At 29.6% G+C, this 20,352-nt stretch overlaps 1 protein-coding gene across 1 annotated transcript in view; it reads left to right on the forward strand.

Moving 5' to 3' along the window:
- Positions 1–1,219: 1,219 nt before the first annotated feature.
- Positions 1,220–20,352, forward strand: part of LOC136977303 (ATP-binding cassette sub-family C member 4-like) — a 158,352-nt gene continuing 139,219 nt past the window's right edge. The window contains exons 1-4 of the mRNA XM_067272777.1: positions 1,220–1,309; positions 7,104–7,214; positions 18,131–18,236; positions 18,368–18,586. Of these exons, the coding sequence (XP_067128878.1) occupies positions 1,245–1,309; positions 7,104–7,214; positions 18,131–18,236; positions 18,368–18,586 (501 nt within the window). The 5' untranslated portion in view covers positions 1,220–1,244. The remainder of the gene's footprint in view (positions 1,310–7,103; positions 7,215–18,130; positions 18,237–18,367; positions 18,587–20,352) is intronic.

Raw genomic sequence — 20,352 nt, forward strand, 5'->3', positions numbered from 1 at the left:
GGAACGAGAAATTATTTATTGTGACATCGTCACAATGCCGAGCTGCAATTTTTAATCATATTTTTAATTTACTTAATTTAAAATACATTAGGAAAGAGACGACAGTGAGAATTTATCGGTCTACAATTTTTTTTAAAATTGCAGTACAATCACAGATCTGTAGCAGGCAGTGACTATACATTTTTAAAGGAAAACTACGTATTTTTATAAAGGTTATTTGGCAAAAAATTTTTTGATCTTATCTGATCAAAAAGTTTTTTGATCAGATAAGATCAAAAAATTTTTTGCCAAAGTTGATTAAATAGGTCGAAGGGTAATTGTAAAAGTGTTGTTTATATATAAAGTAAGACACCAACGCATTCCGAATTATTGGGCTAAAAACGGCTATAGCAATATTAATAATTTTAACATAATTTGGTACTAGAGTTAGGCGTTAGTCGCCATCTCTTGTTAAATTTAATAATTAGAATTTTAATTAAATAATTTTAAATAAATTTAGGCCTAACTGGAAGAAAATATAAAAAATTGTAAAAGTGTTGTTTATATTAAAAAATCTTTCAATGTTTCCTTTATCTTATCTGATAAAGGAAACATTGAAAGATTTTTTAATATAAACAACACTTTTACGATTACACTTCGACGTACTTAATCAACTCGAACTTTATAAATTAATTTATAAAAACTGATTCTTCTTATCACTGACCTTAAAAATACCAGATGGCTTCACACACTTGAATGAAGTTAATAATGATGACGTCGTTTAAAAAAAATTATGTGTAGAGAATAACCGTAATCACTATACTTAATTTCATCATATATTTAGTGAATTAAATAGAACTTATGTAAATAGTAATTTATTTGCAGCATTGACTAAATTTTGATTATTTCTACATAAATATAATATCGAATTGAAGTAATTGCTCGCTAGCTTCTTTTAATATATATAATAATTAAATTAATACATTTATCAATTTTCACACAATTCACCTCTTTATATGTAGTGTAATATTTTAAGCATACAAAAATATGAAATGTTTATACTATATCAGTAACAAATCTTTCTTTGAATATCATAATTAAACTGTTTATTATTTCAAGGTTTTTTGAATATAAATAACTTAATAAACCTTTACACTTTAACACGGTATCTGAATTATAAAATATGCAATAGACATACAGATTTAATGAGTAATACTCTAGACGCAGTTAATAACTTATCTTTACATGCTAGATATTAATACGGAATGGAGAATAAACAGAAGAGTAACCCATTTGATTCAGCTGGTGTTTTCTCTCGTGCGTTTTTTTGGTATGTAAAATTATTTAAACATTTTAATAATTGTTTAGTAAACTCTTTAATGATGTGACTTTAGTTCTGAACAAAAGCTGCAGTTAAAAAAAAAAAAAAAAAACAAAGAAAAGTATAGGGATCGGTCAAAAATGATCTCTCTTAATAATTTTAATTTTTGGACTCAGGACAAAATTAAACGTCGAGAAATGCAAAAAACTTAGAGTTTTTCTTGTATGTATGGATGTTAGTGTATATGTATGTGCAAGGCGCGACTTTGTCCACCCTGTTTGAAGCTAATTTACTTCTGTGCTTTTTGTCAAAAATTTTTGAGATTTCTCAAGGAAATGTGATTATTAGGAGAATTGATGCTATTAAATTGTGGTTATTAATAGCCGAGGGGGACATAAAAAAGTTGTGTCTCAAATCTCGAGTAAAGTCGAAATTAATATTTTGTAACTTTCAACTCTACTGTGAAAAAAGTTTTTTGTCATTTTATAATAACTTGTGGCCACCAGCGCCAGAGATCCCGAACACTGCCTGGCAACACTTGCCAACGAGATGTTGGCTGGCAACTTGTAAAAAAAGAAGCGCGAAAGTTCGCGGGTTTTTTGCCTGGATGTTGGCCGAGGATGTCGGTGACAGTTCTCACCTTTTTAATAAAGTTTTTTTGTTACTGTTCGTGTTTGTCTGCTTAGTTCTAAAGATCAGTAGGATCGAATGACAAAAACTAAAAATATAAATAGGCGTGTTTTAATAAAATGTCATAACAGATGGCGTTATCAAATGTTACCAGGAAAGTTAAGCAACTCGTTGCTGCATTTGTATAACGTCATTAATTTTTATAAGTATGTCCATAAATTTTCTATTATTTTTGTATTTAATTGTTTTAATGTTACCGAACCGGAGAATCAACAGCAAAACCTGCTGCTTGCACAATATTGTGAAACTTATATGTTGATAATGTATATTTTTTATGTGTATTTGAGAGAATTTGAATAGATATAACTTTAAATATTTTCTGTGTCAAACAATTATACATTGTTATAGTTGATATTGGGTGAGTTTTTATTCTATTATCATTTTTATTCCAAATATAGTTCAAAAGTCAACTTTATTATTTATCTATTGATACAGTATATATTTTACTAAACTTTTATTTCTCCATAAGATCTTATATAAATATTGATGCAGAAGAAAAATCAAAGTTTATATAAGGAATTTAAGTTAAGATATATTATGATGGCCTTGCATAATTATACTGTTATTTTCATTAAGTTTAACTTTCTTCTGAGAACTGACAAAGGTATCATATATAATTTAGGTAAAAGCTGGCTACTCATACAATAAAATATATTTTTGCATTGTAACGGAAATTTGTCATTAACACTTTGAACCATGTATTATCAAGATAAAAATTTTTATATGCGATCTTACAAAGAACGAACGTCGAATTACGCATATTAATAATATTTCACACCTACATTTATAACGCAATTTACTAAAAGAATGATTTGTAAAACTAAAGAATAAGTTTTAAGAATGAAAAAAAAATTATTTCCTTTTTGAGTTATATAATATATAAATGTAATATATATTATATTATTAAATAACAATAATATAATACTCCTATCCCTCGTTTTACACGGTACTTTTTTTACACGTTTTCGCTTTTACACGGTTTAAAAAATATATGTAGAAAATAAACTGGCTATGATCAAAAAGAACAATTTTTAACTCTAATTTACATCTATATTCCAATCCACCTTAATTATATGTTATAGTTGATATTTAAGATACTAGGTGGCAGTTTTATTTCAATCCGTCAAATAGTAACCGATAAACCGATATAGGGTACTCCCTCATACGCACGAAGTTGCATAGTTTTTAAACCAGAAAATTTTAATTTTTCATATTCATAAGTAACAAACGATTACATTATTTTTAATTACATTTTTTACATTACATTACATTACATTACACAATTACATTACATTTTTATGAATCTTTCAGATTTTATTTTTTGTTCCTTTGTACTTTGTATTTAATTAATAAAAGAATATATTTTTTTGCCTTTCAATATTTTTGTTTGATTTATGTACCTTTAAAAAATTGAAAAAAATTCATAATTAATAAACAACGAAATTATGCGTTTTTTGCATACTTTTCGATTTACACGATTTTACATTCAAAAAGATACAAATTCGATTTACACGTTTTTCTCAGGAACCTATCTTCCATGTAAATCGAGGGATAGGTGTATATAAATTTATAAGAAGAAAAAATATTTAACGCTAGAAAACTTCATTTAATTTACGTTTTGAATTCGTCATGATAAGAATTCAGTTGTTGACAATATGCATTGGATAATTTAAATATCGCTTATTCACGTGGCAATTAATCGGGGATATTTGAAGGATGTTTTGTTTTAAAAATAGCTATGAGATAAATACTTTTAAAATAACTTGTTTATAATTTATATTTAAGGTATGCTTTAATTTAAAATGTGTTTTTATAGTCAGGTGAAAGAAATTACTTCTATAAGCGAAATTGCTGAACTACTTTTATTTTACGCCGCAGCCTCAAATAGGTTTTCCGACATTATTGCAGCATGCCTCATTTTTTTTTAACTTTACGGGCGACCACGACAACAGCAAAACGAAGATTTTCAAAACTAAAATTAATCAAAATTTATTTAAGAAGCAGCATGTCACAACACTGTCTTAACTCTGGTTACTATATCCAGGGATGGAGCTACATAGGGATTAATGGGGCTTAAGACCTGGGCCCCCAAGTGTCAAGGACCCACAAAAATTGAATTATCATTGTAAATTTTTAATACTTTTTCATTAACAATGAGCATTTATCGTATAGTAAAAAATAATTAATAATAATAATAATAATAATATAATATTGATAATTTAGAGTATTATCTGTATTAACAAAAAATGGGTTTCCATTGGACTTCAATAAGCCCCAGGCCCCGAAAAATCTAGATCTGCCCCTGACTATATCAACTGAGAAAACAATAGCTTGTCAACTTGATCTGAAAAAAGTGATTGACCGATTCGCAAACGAAAAAGCGAGAAAACAAAACAAGTTTTCTTATGTACTTTTACGTATTTGTTATAAAACTAAACTTGCTTACATTTTGTCAATACAGTTTATATAATATGTAGTAAATATTATTAGATACTCCGTACTTAAAGAATTATATTTTGTTTTATTATTATATTTATACTAGATGAACCTGACGTTGCTTGGGCAAAAACTAACGAAAGCAAAGATTAAGAATATTAGATCATAGGCGATCTTACTCGTTTTCACTGGGTGCAAGAATTATGTCCCCCTCTTCCGAGACTAATTAGAGCATTTTTAGATAGGTCTAAAAATATGTTCGATTTCTCGCAAAAACGCAAAATACCACATCTAAAATAGTACAGTAGGAGCTAAGTTATTCAGGGTAATCTTTAACTGATTTCGAAAAATTTCTTCTTAGTATGCATTGATATTGCGTACCCTAACTGTTTACCAAATTTCAGCTTTCAACTTCTGTTTGGGCTCTGCACTTATTATTATTATTATTATTATTAACCCATCTCGATTATGTTATAACATTTATTAAATTGAATATCTTATTGTTGAAATGTCAACCCATCTCGCTTGTGGGGTTGTCCTTGCGAATTAGCGGGCTGAGATCGCGGGGAAAATTGTTGCGGTGGGCGTCGCTGCGGGCTCAGGGGATGCCGCGAATTTCGCAACCCATCATTCGCTCTATCAGTTCCATGCATCCGGTTTGTTTGCGGGGGCTCACCTCTTTGGAAATTGTTTATTGGCTTAGGCGCGGGCGATTGATCGAGTCTTTTTCCTATTGTCGCTAATTACTTCGAAAGTTGTGCGATTTTTGCGTCGAGGGCCGATTCTCTTCGTGAGTTGGGTTCTTCTGCCAGCGTGTTGTGGCCCTCTACTGCATCAGTGATGCCGGCAATTGAATTTTGAGTCTTTCCGCCAATTGATCTATCGTTTTTTCGCGAATAGCTATTCTTAATGCCTCGGCGAAAGTTGCAGGGTCGTGTGTCATGACTCTTCTTTTTAGCTTGTCAGTTAAGCCATGTAGGAACTGAACGCGCAATTTTTCGTCCAGCTCCCGGTATTGGCAGCGTTTGATAATTGCGTTCTCCTCTTCGTTCGCTCCCATCTGATTTATGCTTGTTGTGCTAGCGAGAAATTACAAGCAAACCGCGAATTCCTGGACCATCTTGTCTCTCTTTTGAGAGCACGTATGGAATTTTTAAACACGTATGTAAGGTTTTTCGTCAAAACGCTGGACTACCAGCTTCCGTAAAGTGTCAAACTCCGTTACGCTCTTCATGCTGAGGTCGCGCCATGCAAAGTCTTGGGCTACACCTGTGAGCTTGCACTTGGCTATGCTCAGGTACTGCCGAGAAGTCCATCGCGCCAGACTAGCAATTTCTCCCAACTTATCAAAGAAATTGGTGACACGCGCTGTTTTTCCCAAAAACGTCGGGATCAATCCTCCAAACGCGGAAAAGGAGGAAAAGAAAGCCACTGCCACTGTCACGAAGTCATGTCGGGACACTTGAATCTTCCTCCATCATTGGATCCACTTGTTAAAAAAACTCTTTGTCTGCGTAACTTACTGAAGTTTTGTGGGAGTATTAAATCCCGTGCTTTTGACACCAATGTAAGTTTAGCAATGGTGTAGACTAGGCTTAAAAATCCAACTTCTGACACCACTGTAAGTTAACAACATTTAGGGGCAATAAGTTAATTGCACGTTAGGAAAAAGCCTAAGGACCAATCGTATGTGGGTGGTTGCAGCAGAGGCAAAGATGACAAATGTCTTACAATTATCAAAACATTTATTTTGATATTAAAGTAAACTTTCAATAGCACAACACACAGTGTAATCTAGATCGTGTACGATGGAAGGAGCACTGGATGACGGCAATTGGAAGTGGAATGTCGAAGTCATTGGTGGAGCCCCAAGGCAATCAGGCAGAAAAGTCCGAGGGGTTGGTGACAGACGTCGGCGTAAGAAGGAGGCTGATTTGAGATCTGTCGTTTACTTCCTGATAGAAAGTCCCGTTGTCTCGCTCTTCTGACCATGATTCGGGGATTTTTATACGATTTTTCCTCGAATCTTCACTTGTTGATTAATCTTGGATCTTTTCTCCTTTTCCTGATTGGTCAGTCTATTGTTTCTAAGCAAGACAAAAACCAAGTTTGGCCGGGGACGGCGCTCGAACGTTGGCAGCTACCCTAATAATTTACACCATTTGCCCCTCTCTTGGTCATCTGACTAGACTGATCAGCCAGATGTTCTGTGTCCGCCTCCCCGTTCTCAAGACGGTCCCGGGATCACATGATTTAACAGGTGTCCTTGTCCATAAAAACAACATAAGAGTCGCGATGTTCAAAATCAAAGAAAAACAACAGGTGTCCTTGTTGTTTTTCTTTGATTGTGTACATCGCGACTCTTATATACGAGCACACTGAGAAAGCTCTTCTCTCCTTGTTGGACGTTCCCCATTGTCTATCACCGTGTCGCGTTTGTTTTAACACAAGTGCTTCACTTCGGTCAAGTTTACTGCCTGACACGTGTTCTCGGTTCGGTTGAACTTCCGAAATTCCGTCATAGCGATTTTGTAAATAATCACGATTTAGACGCGATTTTAGGGTCTTCACATATGTATTTATAAATATTATTTATCGTCTTTCAAGAGATTTAATGATAAGAATATGTAAAAAATAATTGTAATAAAAAATAAAAAATAATTTATTTATTTTTCAGTTGGCTTTTTCCAATAATAATCAAAGGAACAAAGCGCCTTTTAACAGAAGAAGATTTATATGAAATTTCCAAAACAGATACTTCAGAGTATCTTGGAAATATGCTTCAGAAGTAAGTGAACCAACTTCTTATGTTTATTTCTGATTAAACTGAACACTTGTCTAAACTATCTGAACGAGTAATGAGTATATTATTCTGTTAAATCACAAGACTTCTCATCACGTGTAATGAAACTGTGAATATAGATAAATTAGGTATTTTAGTTTTTACCTGTGACTTAGGTAATTGTTATGAAATGAGTTGGTAGAAATATTAAGCAATTAGGATTGTCCGTTAAACATTTCTGTTACATTATGTAATTATATCATATTTAAATTTTCAATTATTTTTATTGAAAATACTTTTACACGTTTTTACCTGTAAGTGTTGTTTAAGACAGTTTCAGCTATAACAAATAATGCTCTAGGAGTATTTTTTTATGCAATATGAGTAGTAGTGGTTTGGAAAGCTTTGATCACAAACTTAATTTTCTAATTCAAATAAAATTAATTTAATTCAAATCTGTAACAATAATGCAAAGTTTCTGTATTAATTATTAAATGTTTTTAAAAATTAATTATTTTTCCTAATTTACTTTATAAACTAATTTTTGTTTCGATTATGAATTATTTTATAGAAAATATACGATTGGTCGGTTTTTGATAAAAATAAAGTTTTATGAAACGTTAGAATTTATTTTTAATATTAACATTGAAAGTTGCAATTATGGAGACACATGGTTTTATTATTACTTAAGACGGTTACAGAAATTATTCTGTTTCTCCTCATTTGTACAAGTCTATAGATATCTGTATTGCTGCAATAAATAATTTTTCTTTCGATATTCCTGATAATTTCCCTATTGTTTTACGTTATTTTAAAGTTAACGATGAAATATGGAAAGGAGATGGAAAATTTGGTTTTATAATTGTTGACGAGGATAGAAGAATTAATGAAGTTAGTAATAAATTATATTATTTGTTCGAGGAATGTTTAGAAGTTATGAAAGAAATTTATATAGAAAAGAACAAAAAGAATATATTAATTAATATAGTTAATAGTACTGAGTTTTAAAAGATTGCATCTTTTTTAAAATACTTTGAAATAATTTACAAAAACTAAATATTTCTAAATGAAACGAGTGGAGTTTTTTAATCAAATTAAATTGTCGCACATGGTTAACTATTCACATAAATTTAAAATTCGATACTACTAAACCCAATACACACGTGCAACTCAGATGTGAGTGCTGGTTGGCAAGCATATGTTGGATGATCCCTGATCCCTCCTCAACATATTGTTATCACTTTGCCCGACTAGGTGATAACAGTATTCATAATGACTGGTCAATTTGATAAATTAATCAATATTTATCAGACTGTGTGCCCATTTTAGTCATTATTCATAATGGCCGATTAAAAAATTCTTATAAAATACCTGGACCATTTCGTCAAGTCGTAGAATTTTCACGAGTAGTTGGGTTCTCCAACTTTGTTTTGGAATATCCTTTAGTTCTCGAGAAATTACAATAAAAGAGAGAAAATTAAAATAAATATGAAATTTTAGACGGCCATCTATCGACATAAATCGAATTTAAATCTCCCGCCGTCATCTGATTGGTTAAAAAAATTAATATTCCTAATTGGCTCGCGTCAGAAAAAAGTAGGTGTGACTTCTGTAAATGACGCTACCGGGAGTGCACCGATGCAACCGGAAAAAGTAAACAGCCTACGTCATTAGTCTAACGGTTCTTGTCTGATCTACTTTTCGTAGAATCAACATTAGAGTAAGCTGTAGTAAGACGTAGTAGTTTATAGTAAAACGGTCTTCTCTAATATTCATAGTACTTTGTAAAGCTTGGATCTCAATTTAATAAGTATTATTTAGTTCAGAAACATTATAAATACATCATTAAGTAGGAGAATAACGAAAAACTTTATTTTTTAGTATAATACAATTTACAAAATCGAAAGTTCGTATATCGTAATATTATAAAAAACTACATCGAAACATACAAAGTCATCTAATTTACTTAAATTCAGTTCATTATACAACTGTCGATACTCTTGCCTTCCTCAGTTTCCTCAAACAAAATTCGAAAACTTCAATTAATCCTATAAATATTTAAGCGCCATTACTATTCGAATTAACTGTAATTACAAATATAAATGAAAAATATTTTCGACATAAACCCTAGGCAATAATTATCAAAACAAAATTCTTCAAGTATAAATTTTTCTGTATAAATGTCAGCGATCCGATGTGTGACCAATGATACTTTCTCTAACGTAGTAAAACAAAGTAAGTTGCAGTACAACAATACACATAAACACAAATAAATTAGTAGCTCAATAATACATACTTTCATTTATATCCATATGTTATATCCAAAAGTCAGTTCTCCCAAATTGTCGAAAAATAAATTATTTTCAACTTTTCTTTTTGTAAAGTAGCATATTCTGAAAAACAAGTTCTATATTCAGCGTAAAATTTCCACCTTTTATCCGTTAAAAACAACACAAAATGTATGGATCCACGTAATAAAAAATTATTGCAGTGAACTTTGAAAAAACCAGAAACACAGATACACCAGACTGCACTGTACAAAATTTTGCGACGAACTGATTCATATTTTAATGCACCTGTGAATAATTTTATCACATGACGAAAAGTTTTTGAATAAAAGCTAAAAGTTTTTAAAAATTCTTTCATAAAATCCGATGAATTTAATTAATACACAATAACTAGATCTGTTTAATAAAGATTAATAATTTTCCATTATAATTATGCAAATTAGATATAAAAAAGATCATCGCGCAAATTCTCCTGCGAACCATGGATGACTCTTACGTCATCTGGATTGAAGTTTCCTGCAAAATAGTGAAAATTTTTATATAATTATTTTACTAATCCAGCCAAATTTAAATAATATAAAATGTCTAGATCTGTTTAATAAAGATTAGTAATGTACTATCATTAATATGCAAATTAGATATGACAAAGATCACTGTGGGAAAATTCCCGCCAAGATAAAAATAGCTTTCGGTCACGTGATCACCAAGAAATACGCCTTAAATTTAATGTTTGTGTACAAATTAATACATTTTAACTAATGTCATCGTTTAAAATTTAATGTTTCTGTAAAAATTAGTAAATTGTAACAAATTTCATCAAAGACAACAGAATAATTTTCAGCTTATAAAAACTCTACAATAAATGATTATTTCTTCGAAAGACGTCGATATGCACGAATAAATAATAAATATACAATAATGCTTTTATCCATTTTAAGTGGATATTGTAAAAATTAAGCTATTTAATTTGTTTGGCTTTTATAATTTAGTTTCCGAATATTTTACTGTGAAATTCCATTTAGTAAACAGAAACAAAGACAAGCTATTAATTATAAACAGGACAATAGAATAATTTTTACGTAAATTGAGTGAAAATACAGAAAAAAACGAATTATATCAAAGATGGGACAAACAAGCTTACATCCCCAGAACAGAGCTTATAATTTGTTGTCAATTTCAGCCTGTTCCTACTTCGACTGTTTTATGTTGGTAAAAAGTTATTTTTTTAAAATAAAAGTACTTTGTTGTTAGTGAAGAAAGATAAAAGTATCGAAATATAATATTCAGAATTAAAAATATTGATGTATGTCCATATTAGAAATGTATATTTTTTTCCGATATTAGAAATAATATCACGAGAAAAACATTATATAAATAAAATACGGCCATAAACAATTTCTTTCTGTCAAATAAATTACGGATTAAACAGGCTTATTTAGAAAAATTCAATCGCGAATAACTGACTTTAAATATACAGAGGATACAGTATGCTTGTTATGTGATAGTATCTGCGTTTACAAATTAACAGAATTTTCCATTTTTTTTTTACACATTATAATCTAGGAAACTATGTTTAATAATAAGACATACTACAAAAGGGTAAGAAAGGAACGTCAGTCATTGTAACTAATGTATTATTGAAAGTTTCATTCATATAGATAATTAATTTTATCAAGATACATTTCTCCAAAAGAAAATTATCGATATTTATCGTAAATATAAGTAAATTTTATTATAATTTAGATAAAAACTCATTTTTTCCCCACGCATGGCTTCTTTCCCCTCCCTCTTACTCCTATACTTGGAACATTCCATTTCATAATTTGATGTAATAATAACGTTTAAAATGATTCTAAATAAAATATTGACACTTAAAGTAGGTTAATATATATTGTCACGAGTCTCAGTTGTATTCATAAAAATATAATAATCTATACAATAATACTTTCTCACATGCTCCATGTGTTAAAGTTTGCAGCTGTAATTGAAGTAATATATAAAGAAACAAAATGTTTATATTATCAATAGTTATAAAAGATATCTTATTTTCACGTAGAAAAACAAAATAAGACAGAAGAAACAGACAATCACAGGATATCTCTATCCAGGACATTCTATAATTGATTTTAAATTTCTAATGTCGACATACATAAATATTTTTGTGTGTGTGAATATTATATTTCGATACTTTTATGTTTCTTCACTAAGAACATCTTAAAACATTAACTTTTTACCAACATAAAACAGTCGAAGTAGGAACAGACTGAAATTGACAACAAATTATAAGCTCTGTTCTGGGGATGTAAGCTTGTTTGTCTCCATCTTTGATATAATTTGTTTTTTTCTGTATTTTCACTCAATTTACGTAAAAATTATTCTATTGTCCTGTTTATAATTAATAGCTTGTCTTTGTTTCTGTTTACTAAATGGAATTTCACAGTAAAATATTCGGAAACTAAATTATAAAAGCCAAACAAATTAAATAGCTTAATTTTTACAATATCCACTTAAAATGGATAAAAGCATTATTGTATATTTATTATTTATTCGTGCATATCGACGTCTTTCGAAGAAATAATCATTTATTGTAGAGTTTTTATAAGCTGAAAATTATTCTGTTGTCTTTGATGAAATTTGTTACAATTTACTAATTTTTACAGAAACATTAAATTTTAAACATTGACATTAGTTAAAATGTATTAATTTGTACACAAACATTAAATTTAAGGCGTATTTCTTGGTGATCACGTGACTGAAAGCTATTTTTATCTTGGCGGTAATTTTCCCACAGTGATCTTTGTCATATCTAATTTGCATATTAATGATAGTACATTACTAATCTTTATTAAACAGATCTAGACATTTTATATTATTTAAATTTGGCTGGATTAGTAAAATAATTATATAAAAATTTTCACTATTTTGCAGGAAACTTCAATCCAGATGACGTAAGAGTCATCCATGGTTCGCAGGAGAATTTGCGCGATGATCTTTTTTATATCTAATTTGCATAATTATAATGGAAAATTATTAATCTTTATTAAACAGATCTAGTTATTGTGTATTAATTAAATTCATCGGATTTTATGAAAGAATTTTTAAAAACTTTTAGCTTTTATTCAAAAACTTTTCGTCATGTGATGAAATTATTCACAGGTGCATTAAAATATGAATCAGTTCGTGGCAAAATTTTGTACAGTGCAGTCTGGTGTATCTGTGTTTCTGGTTTTTTCGAAGTTCACTGCAATAATTTTTTATTACGTGGATCCATACATTTTGTGTTGTTTTTAACGGATAAAAGGTGGAAATTTTACGCTGAATATAGAACTTGTTTTTCAGAATATGCTACTTTACAAAAAGAAAAGTTGAAAATAATTTATTTTTCGACAATTTGGGAGAACTGACTTTTGGATATAACATATGGATATAAATGAAAGTATGTATTATTGAGCTACTAATTTATTTGTGTTTATGTGTATTGTTGTACTGCAACTTACTTTGTTTTACTACGTTAGAGAAAGTAGGTCACACATTGGATTTCTGACATAAAACTGTCGGCTTTTTCAGAGTGAAGCGGACCTTCTCAATGAAGTGTATTTTAGGGAAGTTATGCTTTCTTTTTCTGATGCATGCCAATTGTGAAAATTGTTTTTAAAATTAAATATCGGTCAATGACGATAACATATGTTATAAATGTGAAGATGAATATAAAAATATTTCTACATTTTTTTATTGTTTTGTTGTTTCTTAAAGATTAATTTATTTAAATTTATTATATGTCAAGTAAGTTTATTTACAAAATGCTAATATTTTAATTTGCTTTAATATTTCAGTGTAAATTTGAACAAGGAATTTTAAAATTTTAAATAAACGATATACTGAAATTTTCTTTTATTTAGAATGATTACGTCACTTCTACAGAAAGTAGAACACGAGACGATCTTCATCCACATTTCAGTCTGGGGGGAAAGGCCGCCAGGCGTCGTAGTTGTAAACGTAACAACTTTTACGTCATCTATTGTTTTGGATGAAATTCGTTAACTGTCAATTACATTTTCTTGAATTTGATTCGAAGGTTGAAAAAAATCGTCATGACTTAAATGCCTAAAACTTTAAAAAATTATAGAAAATTGAAAATAAATTAAAAACTTTTGAAAAAATTGTATCAGATAGAAAATCAAAAAAGAATTTAATATAAATTTGAAAAAAAATTTTTAGCAAAAAACTTACCGCGAAAAAAATTCACATATAAAAAAATTATGTGACAATAAAGAACGATTTTTTCTTTACAAGACGTAACTGTTTAAAATTTTTTTTTTCCTAAACGGAAACGAGAAAAACGCGTGGGAAAATTGTTAAACATTTTCCCACGGTTTACCTCCACAATTAACTGGTAGCTCGGCGTCCGACTGTTCCACTGTTAAGAGGTTAATCACTTGGTCCATAACATGTACAAAAATCTATGAGAGTATAACACAAAAGCTAAATACAAGGTATGATTACAGGTATACCACACCTTATGTCGGTAATTGGTTCTAGGAGAGGCGACAAGTGGAAAAACGACATAAATCAAATTTACTTGTCACTAGGCTAAACCGCAAATTACCGTTCCCAGTTTTGTATTTTATTTATAAATGCATTTTTAATAATATATGGTTAATAAGAATCTATTTTAAGCTTACAAACAAATAAATTTTAGTTTTTAATATAGTATAGAAAATATGTCATCTAAATTTACGTATACTTGTATATGTACAGTACATACTTGTAAATGTACATGTTTACAATTTGGTGACGTTTACAGTACCTCGCTGACTTTTTATTTGTGAATGTGGTTTTTCTAAGACATTATAAAATAAGATGATTTTTAAAGGTTAAATAAGAAATACAGTTATTAAAATTATTTTGCGATAGTAAAAAATTAATTAATTATTAAATGTTAAATTTACCAATATCGAGCAAGGTCTGTATAAAAGGTCAGAACACGCGTGACCTACTTCTTGAGCCGCCATTTTGGGGTATTTTGAGTCGTATGTTTTAAGCAAACTTGTATGAGCAGTCAGTTTTATACGACATCAATTAAACTAAAATTGCATAAATCCAGTGATTTCCAGTCAAAAATGTAATAATAATTTTAGATGATTAATAGTTGTCAGTAGTTTAAAAGAAACAATCATCCATATCATTTGCTGTCGTGATTGAAACTAATTAAATAGGTGCTAAAACTGATGCAATTACATATATAAGCACTTCGTAAAGTAATGCAATAACATAAAAAAAAATTTAAAGTATGATAAAGAATATACAATGAAGTTATTCAAAATTTTATTTTATAGCATTTACCAATACAATATTAATGCATTAAAGAAATAAATATTGGACCAACGTTTAACCAATGAACATTTTTGGCTTTAGAAAGGCTTAAGCGTCAAATTTTCCTAATTACATAAAATTTAATCAAAAAGGATAATATTAAACACAATTTAATGATATTTTTAACAGAGTTTATCTGAGACATAACTTCTTTCTCTGTAAACACACAGGATACAAATATAATAAAACTCTATTTTTGGAGGCAGAAGTACGCACAAAAGAGCTTTTGCTTCCATACAGTCTTTTTACATTCAAAGCCCTGTTGATATCTCTGGCAAAAATATGTAATCTCACTAACAGAAAAGTTGCGATTAACAGTTCAAACTGAGATTCTTCGAAATGATGCTGAACAACAAATAATTTAATGTGAGCTCACGTATACATTTCAAAGACAGTACCTATAGAATAATACATGATATACACTAACCTTACATAGTTTAGAATGTTCAGTTGGCTGCCACTTATCCTGTCTGCAGTTCTGCACCCATTTCGCTTTCCTCTGCTTATCTGCAGGAAATCTGAACAATCGAACGTCGTAGACTTACTTTTACAATTAGGTGCTACACAATAACCCATTGTTTAACGTTTTGAGTACGTATATATGTAATAATAGTCAACTCACACAGGAACCATGTGTAGTGAGCTCAATCGATAAGTCTCAAAATGGCTGCTGCCGCATAGAATCACGGGAGCGTGTCCTGACCTTCTTATCGAGTGGCGCTGACAACGACGCCAAACGGCAGATATTGAAACTACCGTGGAAAACGCCAATAATGAGCACTTAAAGACCACTAAATAAGATAACAACACAGAAACACAGATGTTTTCATGTTTCGTTCTTTAGGATTTATGATGATTGTATTAACGTTTACTGTAAATGTACATATTTTAATATAATTTTATGTGCTTTTAACGCTTTTCCAGTGATATTACGACTTCAATATTTGTGGCGGATGGAGGTAAAGTCGAATAAAATGACTTAATTTTTATTTTTCCATATACTTTCTTGACAAACGACATATAATCGAGAACGACGTAACTCGAGGTATACCTGTATAGGAGGCCCATAATTAAGGGATTTATAACTCTTACAAAAAAGTATATAATTTGAAAAAATATACATATTATTCACTTAATTACTGGAAAATGATATAGACTCGCTAAACCATTATTAAGACAGGTAACATATAGCACTTTCCTGCATGGAAACAAAAGTGTTTAAGCGTGTGAAAGTCTGTAAATAGTTTTTTAGTTTTTAATTTTGCACATCTAACAACTCAGGTTTTTCATTTCTGAACTGTACTTTTTTAATTCGAATAAGTTTCCTCCAGTAGCCGAGTGGATAAATTCACTGAACACTGGTAGTTAGTAGTAGGTTCGGGCACGGTGAAACAAACTAGTTCTAACGTGAGATTATTTATTGTGACATTGTCACAATGTTGGGCTACAACTTTTTGTCACAATGTTCTCAATTCTTGTAGTGGTGGTCTTGCTCATAAACATCATACTTTTCCTGTTAGGAATAGAGTCGTGTCAGTGTCTAACTTTTTTAGGTAAAACTTTTAGTGAAAGTAACGTGCTTTCCGGTTTATACCAGAAGTTCGTACGGTTAACTTGGGCCTCCTAACCATGAACTTTCAAACCTGGTCAAGACTTTCATCTTCCTAATTCCTTTCTCGAGATTAAGGAAGTACAGACAGGCATGGGGGACGACAGTCAGAATTTATAGGCTACAATTTCTTCAAATTGCAACTCAATAATTTTTCTATAATCGCAATATTTACGAAAACGTACTTCCCACGTAGTTGATGCAATCTGTTTAAAAATATAAACACTTTATCATCTCATAGAATCAATTATTCTGGAATTTTTAAAAGATTTTTTTTTAATTAACAATCTATATGAAGTCTTTCAGATCGTAAGCCTGAAGATGGCCTATAATAAGTACGTGAAAACGTTTGAGAGAGTAAAAGAATTTATGGTCGGCAAAAAATTCAAGTGTGTTGGTATAATCAGTTGCAGTTACTGAGAAAAAGGTGGATGGTTAGCAACTTCGATCACATGCGAGGCAATCACAGCCCATCCAACACGAATCACATTTCAACTATTAATAGTAAACCGGTATTAATTAGTAGTAATTGACCATCCTTTTTTCAAGAAAAAGATCAAGGACTACTTTTGGTCTTATTATTTTGACCCCTTTCACCAACAGTGTTTCCTTTCTATCATATCAGTATTATGGTGGTGTTCGAATACGAAATTTACGTATTAAGGTGGTATTATGTACAAGGTTACAGGTGAGCACAAAATGTATTTTAAGTGGTTTTTGAGTGTGTTGAGTTTAGATATTTGGTCCGTTTTTCGCGAAATTTGATTGGTTGGCATATTACCATTTAATATTCAGCTGTGAATGCTACATTTTCTTAGAGTTAACATTAGGAAAAATATGATATGTGAATTGTATTTTTAATTTGTGTCTATCAGACCAATGAAATTGTGTCATTTTGTACTGCCCGAGTATCTGAAAAAACGTAACAAATGTAGACTGAAATAACCAAACTCTTTTTATAGTTTTCATTTTAATGATTGTTATATTATAGTATTTAATTTATAAAACGACAAAGGTTATTTTACGTAAGGATTTATCACACCAATCTAACACATTTTAAATTTTTTTTATTTTTCTATTGTACACAATTTAAAGAATTTTTAAAATGTATTACATTGGTCACGGGATGTGATAAACACTCATGTAAGATAACCTTTGCAGTTATATAAATCAAGTACTATAGTGTAATATAAGAGAAAGGTTACAAGTACGAAAAATAATCTATTAGATTATTTTGCACATATAAAGTTAATCTTTGGTGTTGTTATTTTTTGCCTGGGCTCATCTGCTAGAATATATATATATATATATATATATATATATATATATATGACTATGCTGAGTTAAGTTTATACTCGTCAGCTATGATATGACATGTAGTAACGTTGCACAGACTCACTCTTCAGATTGGTTTCGCTTGTTTCTTCAGATCTTATCACACTACATGTCCAAACACAATTGAATACTACTATGGCTAATTATTGATTGACAGACTTTATATTAACAAGTGCCGGATTAATAAATACAGTATTTACATAATAAAATGATAGCATTAAAAGCGTTATTAATAACTGATAAATTTTAAAAATATTAAAATATTCATTAGAAATATTGTTAAAATTTATTATGTTTCATTGAAATTTTGTTTTCAGAGAGTGGAACAAAGAACAACAGAAGAGCAATCCAAACATATTGAAAGCTGTATTACGATTCGTTGGATGGAAATTCTTAACATTAATTTTACTTACATTGATTCAGGTACTTCACAATTGTTTCGCAAAACGTTAATCATATATTAACGTTTAAGCGAAAAAACTATATCAGTTATTTAAAATAATTAATAAATAAATATGTTATTTAAAATAACTGATATTTATGTATATTTGCAGGAAACAGTAGTAGTCGCAGGCCAAGTACACTTCTTAGGATTAACGGTATATTATTTTGACAATAGGTTGGAATGGAATCACTACAATATTTATTTAACCGTTGCTGGATTTTTTGGCGTGACTGCAGTTTATTCGTTTACATTTAATACTAATTTTATTATGACAGAATTAATTGGAATGAAATTAAAAATTGCTTTTTGCACGATTATATATAGAAAGGTGAGTATCAATTATAATGTATTATGAATATATTATTATATTTATATTCTTCAGAAGAAAGGACATTTTCAAATGAAAGATTTGCTGTGTGCTTAAATTTTCTACAAAAAATTATGATTCGTTGTTAAGTTACACACTACAGTAATACTGCGTTTTATGTTCGCATTATTATTGAATTAGATTTAATTAACTTGGATACAAAATGTCGAATTCACTTATGTCTTATTTTCATGTTAAGTGCATAATTATAGATATTTAAATAGCATTTACAATTGTCAATGACTATAAAAAATAACGGTGACATGATAATAAAAATATTGGTGGGCCACTACCATAGAAATGGCCTTGCTTATGACAATTTATGTGATTTGATTGAATTTCTCTGGATGCCCTAACTGTAATGTGACAAAAATAGTTCTGTAGTCGTTGGATTCAAATGAGCGATGGCAATAGCAAATTAACAAAATGAGCCTTTCAGGCCTTGGTGCTGGCTCCTTACAAAACCAAACAGTATATAAAAATAAAAATGCAAGATAGTGTTTTTCAATTTAATATTTCTCTTTATCATAAACATAAAGGTACGCTTAAATGTACTTAAATTGTCACATTTTGCAACTTCTGTACCACGTTATTAAATATAAATATGTAAAATTTAGTATTTATTTGCATTTTCCAAATAAAAAGTCTTAGTTGAAAAATAGCTATTTATATTATTTTGAAAACATATCCTTACATGTCAATATTTCTTTTATCTTTATTAACATAGGCAAGTTAACACGGTTAAGTTAAACTGATACATTACTGTATATGTACAGTATAATGATAAAATGTACTGTTTGGATATGTACAGTATAATAATATTGTACTGCTTGGATCTGCTTTCTTGAAAATAATCTTCTGAAATTTATTACTGATAGGTTAACTGTATAAATAGTTCGCTAAGTAAAGATAATAATTTAATCTTATAATCTTCATAATTTGCTTTATAACCTGGTCTTCTAATTTTGTTTATTATTCATTTGACCCGTAAGAATTAGTTTATAAAATCTATAATTTCACGATGATTACAAAATTAATCGAAAAATGTTGCTTTATGTATTTTATTGCGGGAAAAATTGAAATATCCATTTTTTATTATTTACAGAATTTGGTGTTTTAACGTATTTAATGTCATATCCGAGTTATAAATGTAAATTTCTGCAAAGTCTGTATTTGAAACAAAAAATACTTGACAAATTGAAAGTACCGGTAATAAATTCGAAGAAAATGCAAGTGCGCTATACTTTTACTCGTTGCATATAATCAGTGCAATTTTGTAAATTATCGGTGTAGAATATATACAGCTTTACAACAGTACTATTATTTATATTATTTTCTTTTCTATAATGTCTGCCCTGATGCTAATTAATTTCAAATAGGATATTGCGTTTGTTTGTGATAATGCAATTTTTCGCCCTGTAGTCTTGTTACATGGCTTTCTCAGGATGATATCATGACAAAACATTTAGTACATTCTATTTTCAAACAATTAATATTTTTGTTTATTATGTAGTTGTGCCATTCAATATCTTCACCCAATTCTGTATTTAATAATTTCATTAAGATTTTTTAAATTATAAAGTTCTTAATTTACGCATTTTTTGGTTTTCACCACATGCCAAATTTTCTGTTTTATACGCGTTAGCTATTCAATCGTGTACAAGTACTGATTTTGTTTTTTGTAATAGTTCGATCAGCAGGTACTTTTTAATTTAAATATCTAATGT

Source organism: Centruroides vittatus, unplaced genomic scaffold (assembly GCF_030686945.1).
Source record: "Centruroides vittatus isolate TY-2023 unplaced genomic scaffold, ASM3068694v2 contig_453, whole genome shotgun sequence".
In the NCBI taxonomy this organism is placed as follows: domain Eukaryota; kingdom Metazoa; phylum Arthropoda; class Arachnida; order Scorpiones; family Buthidae; genus Centruroides; species Centruroides vittatus.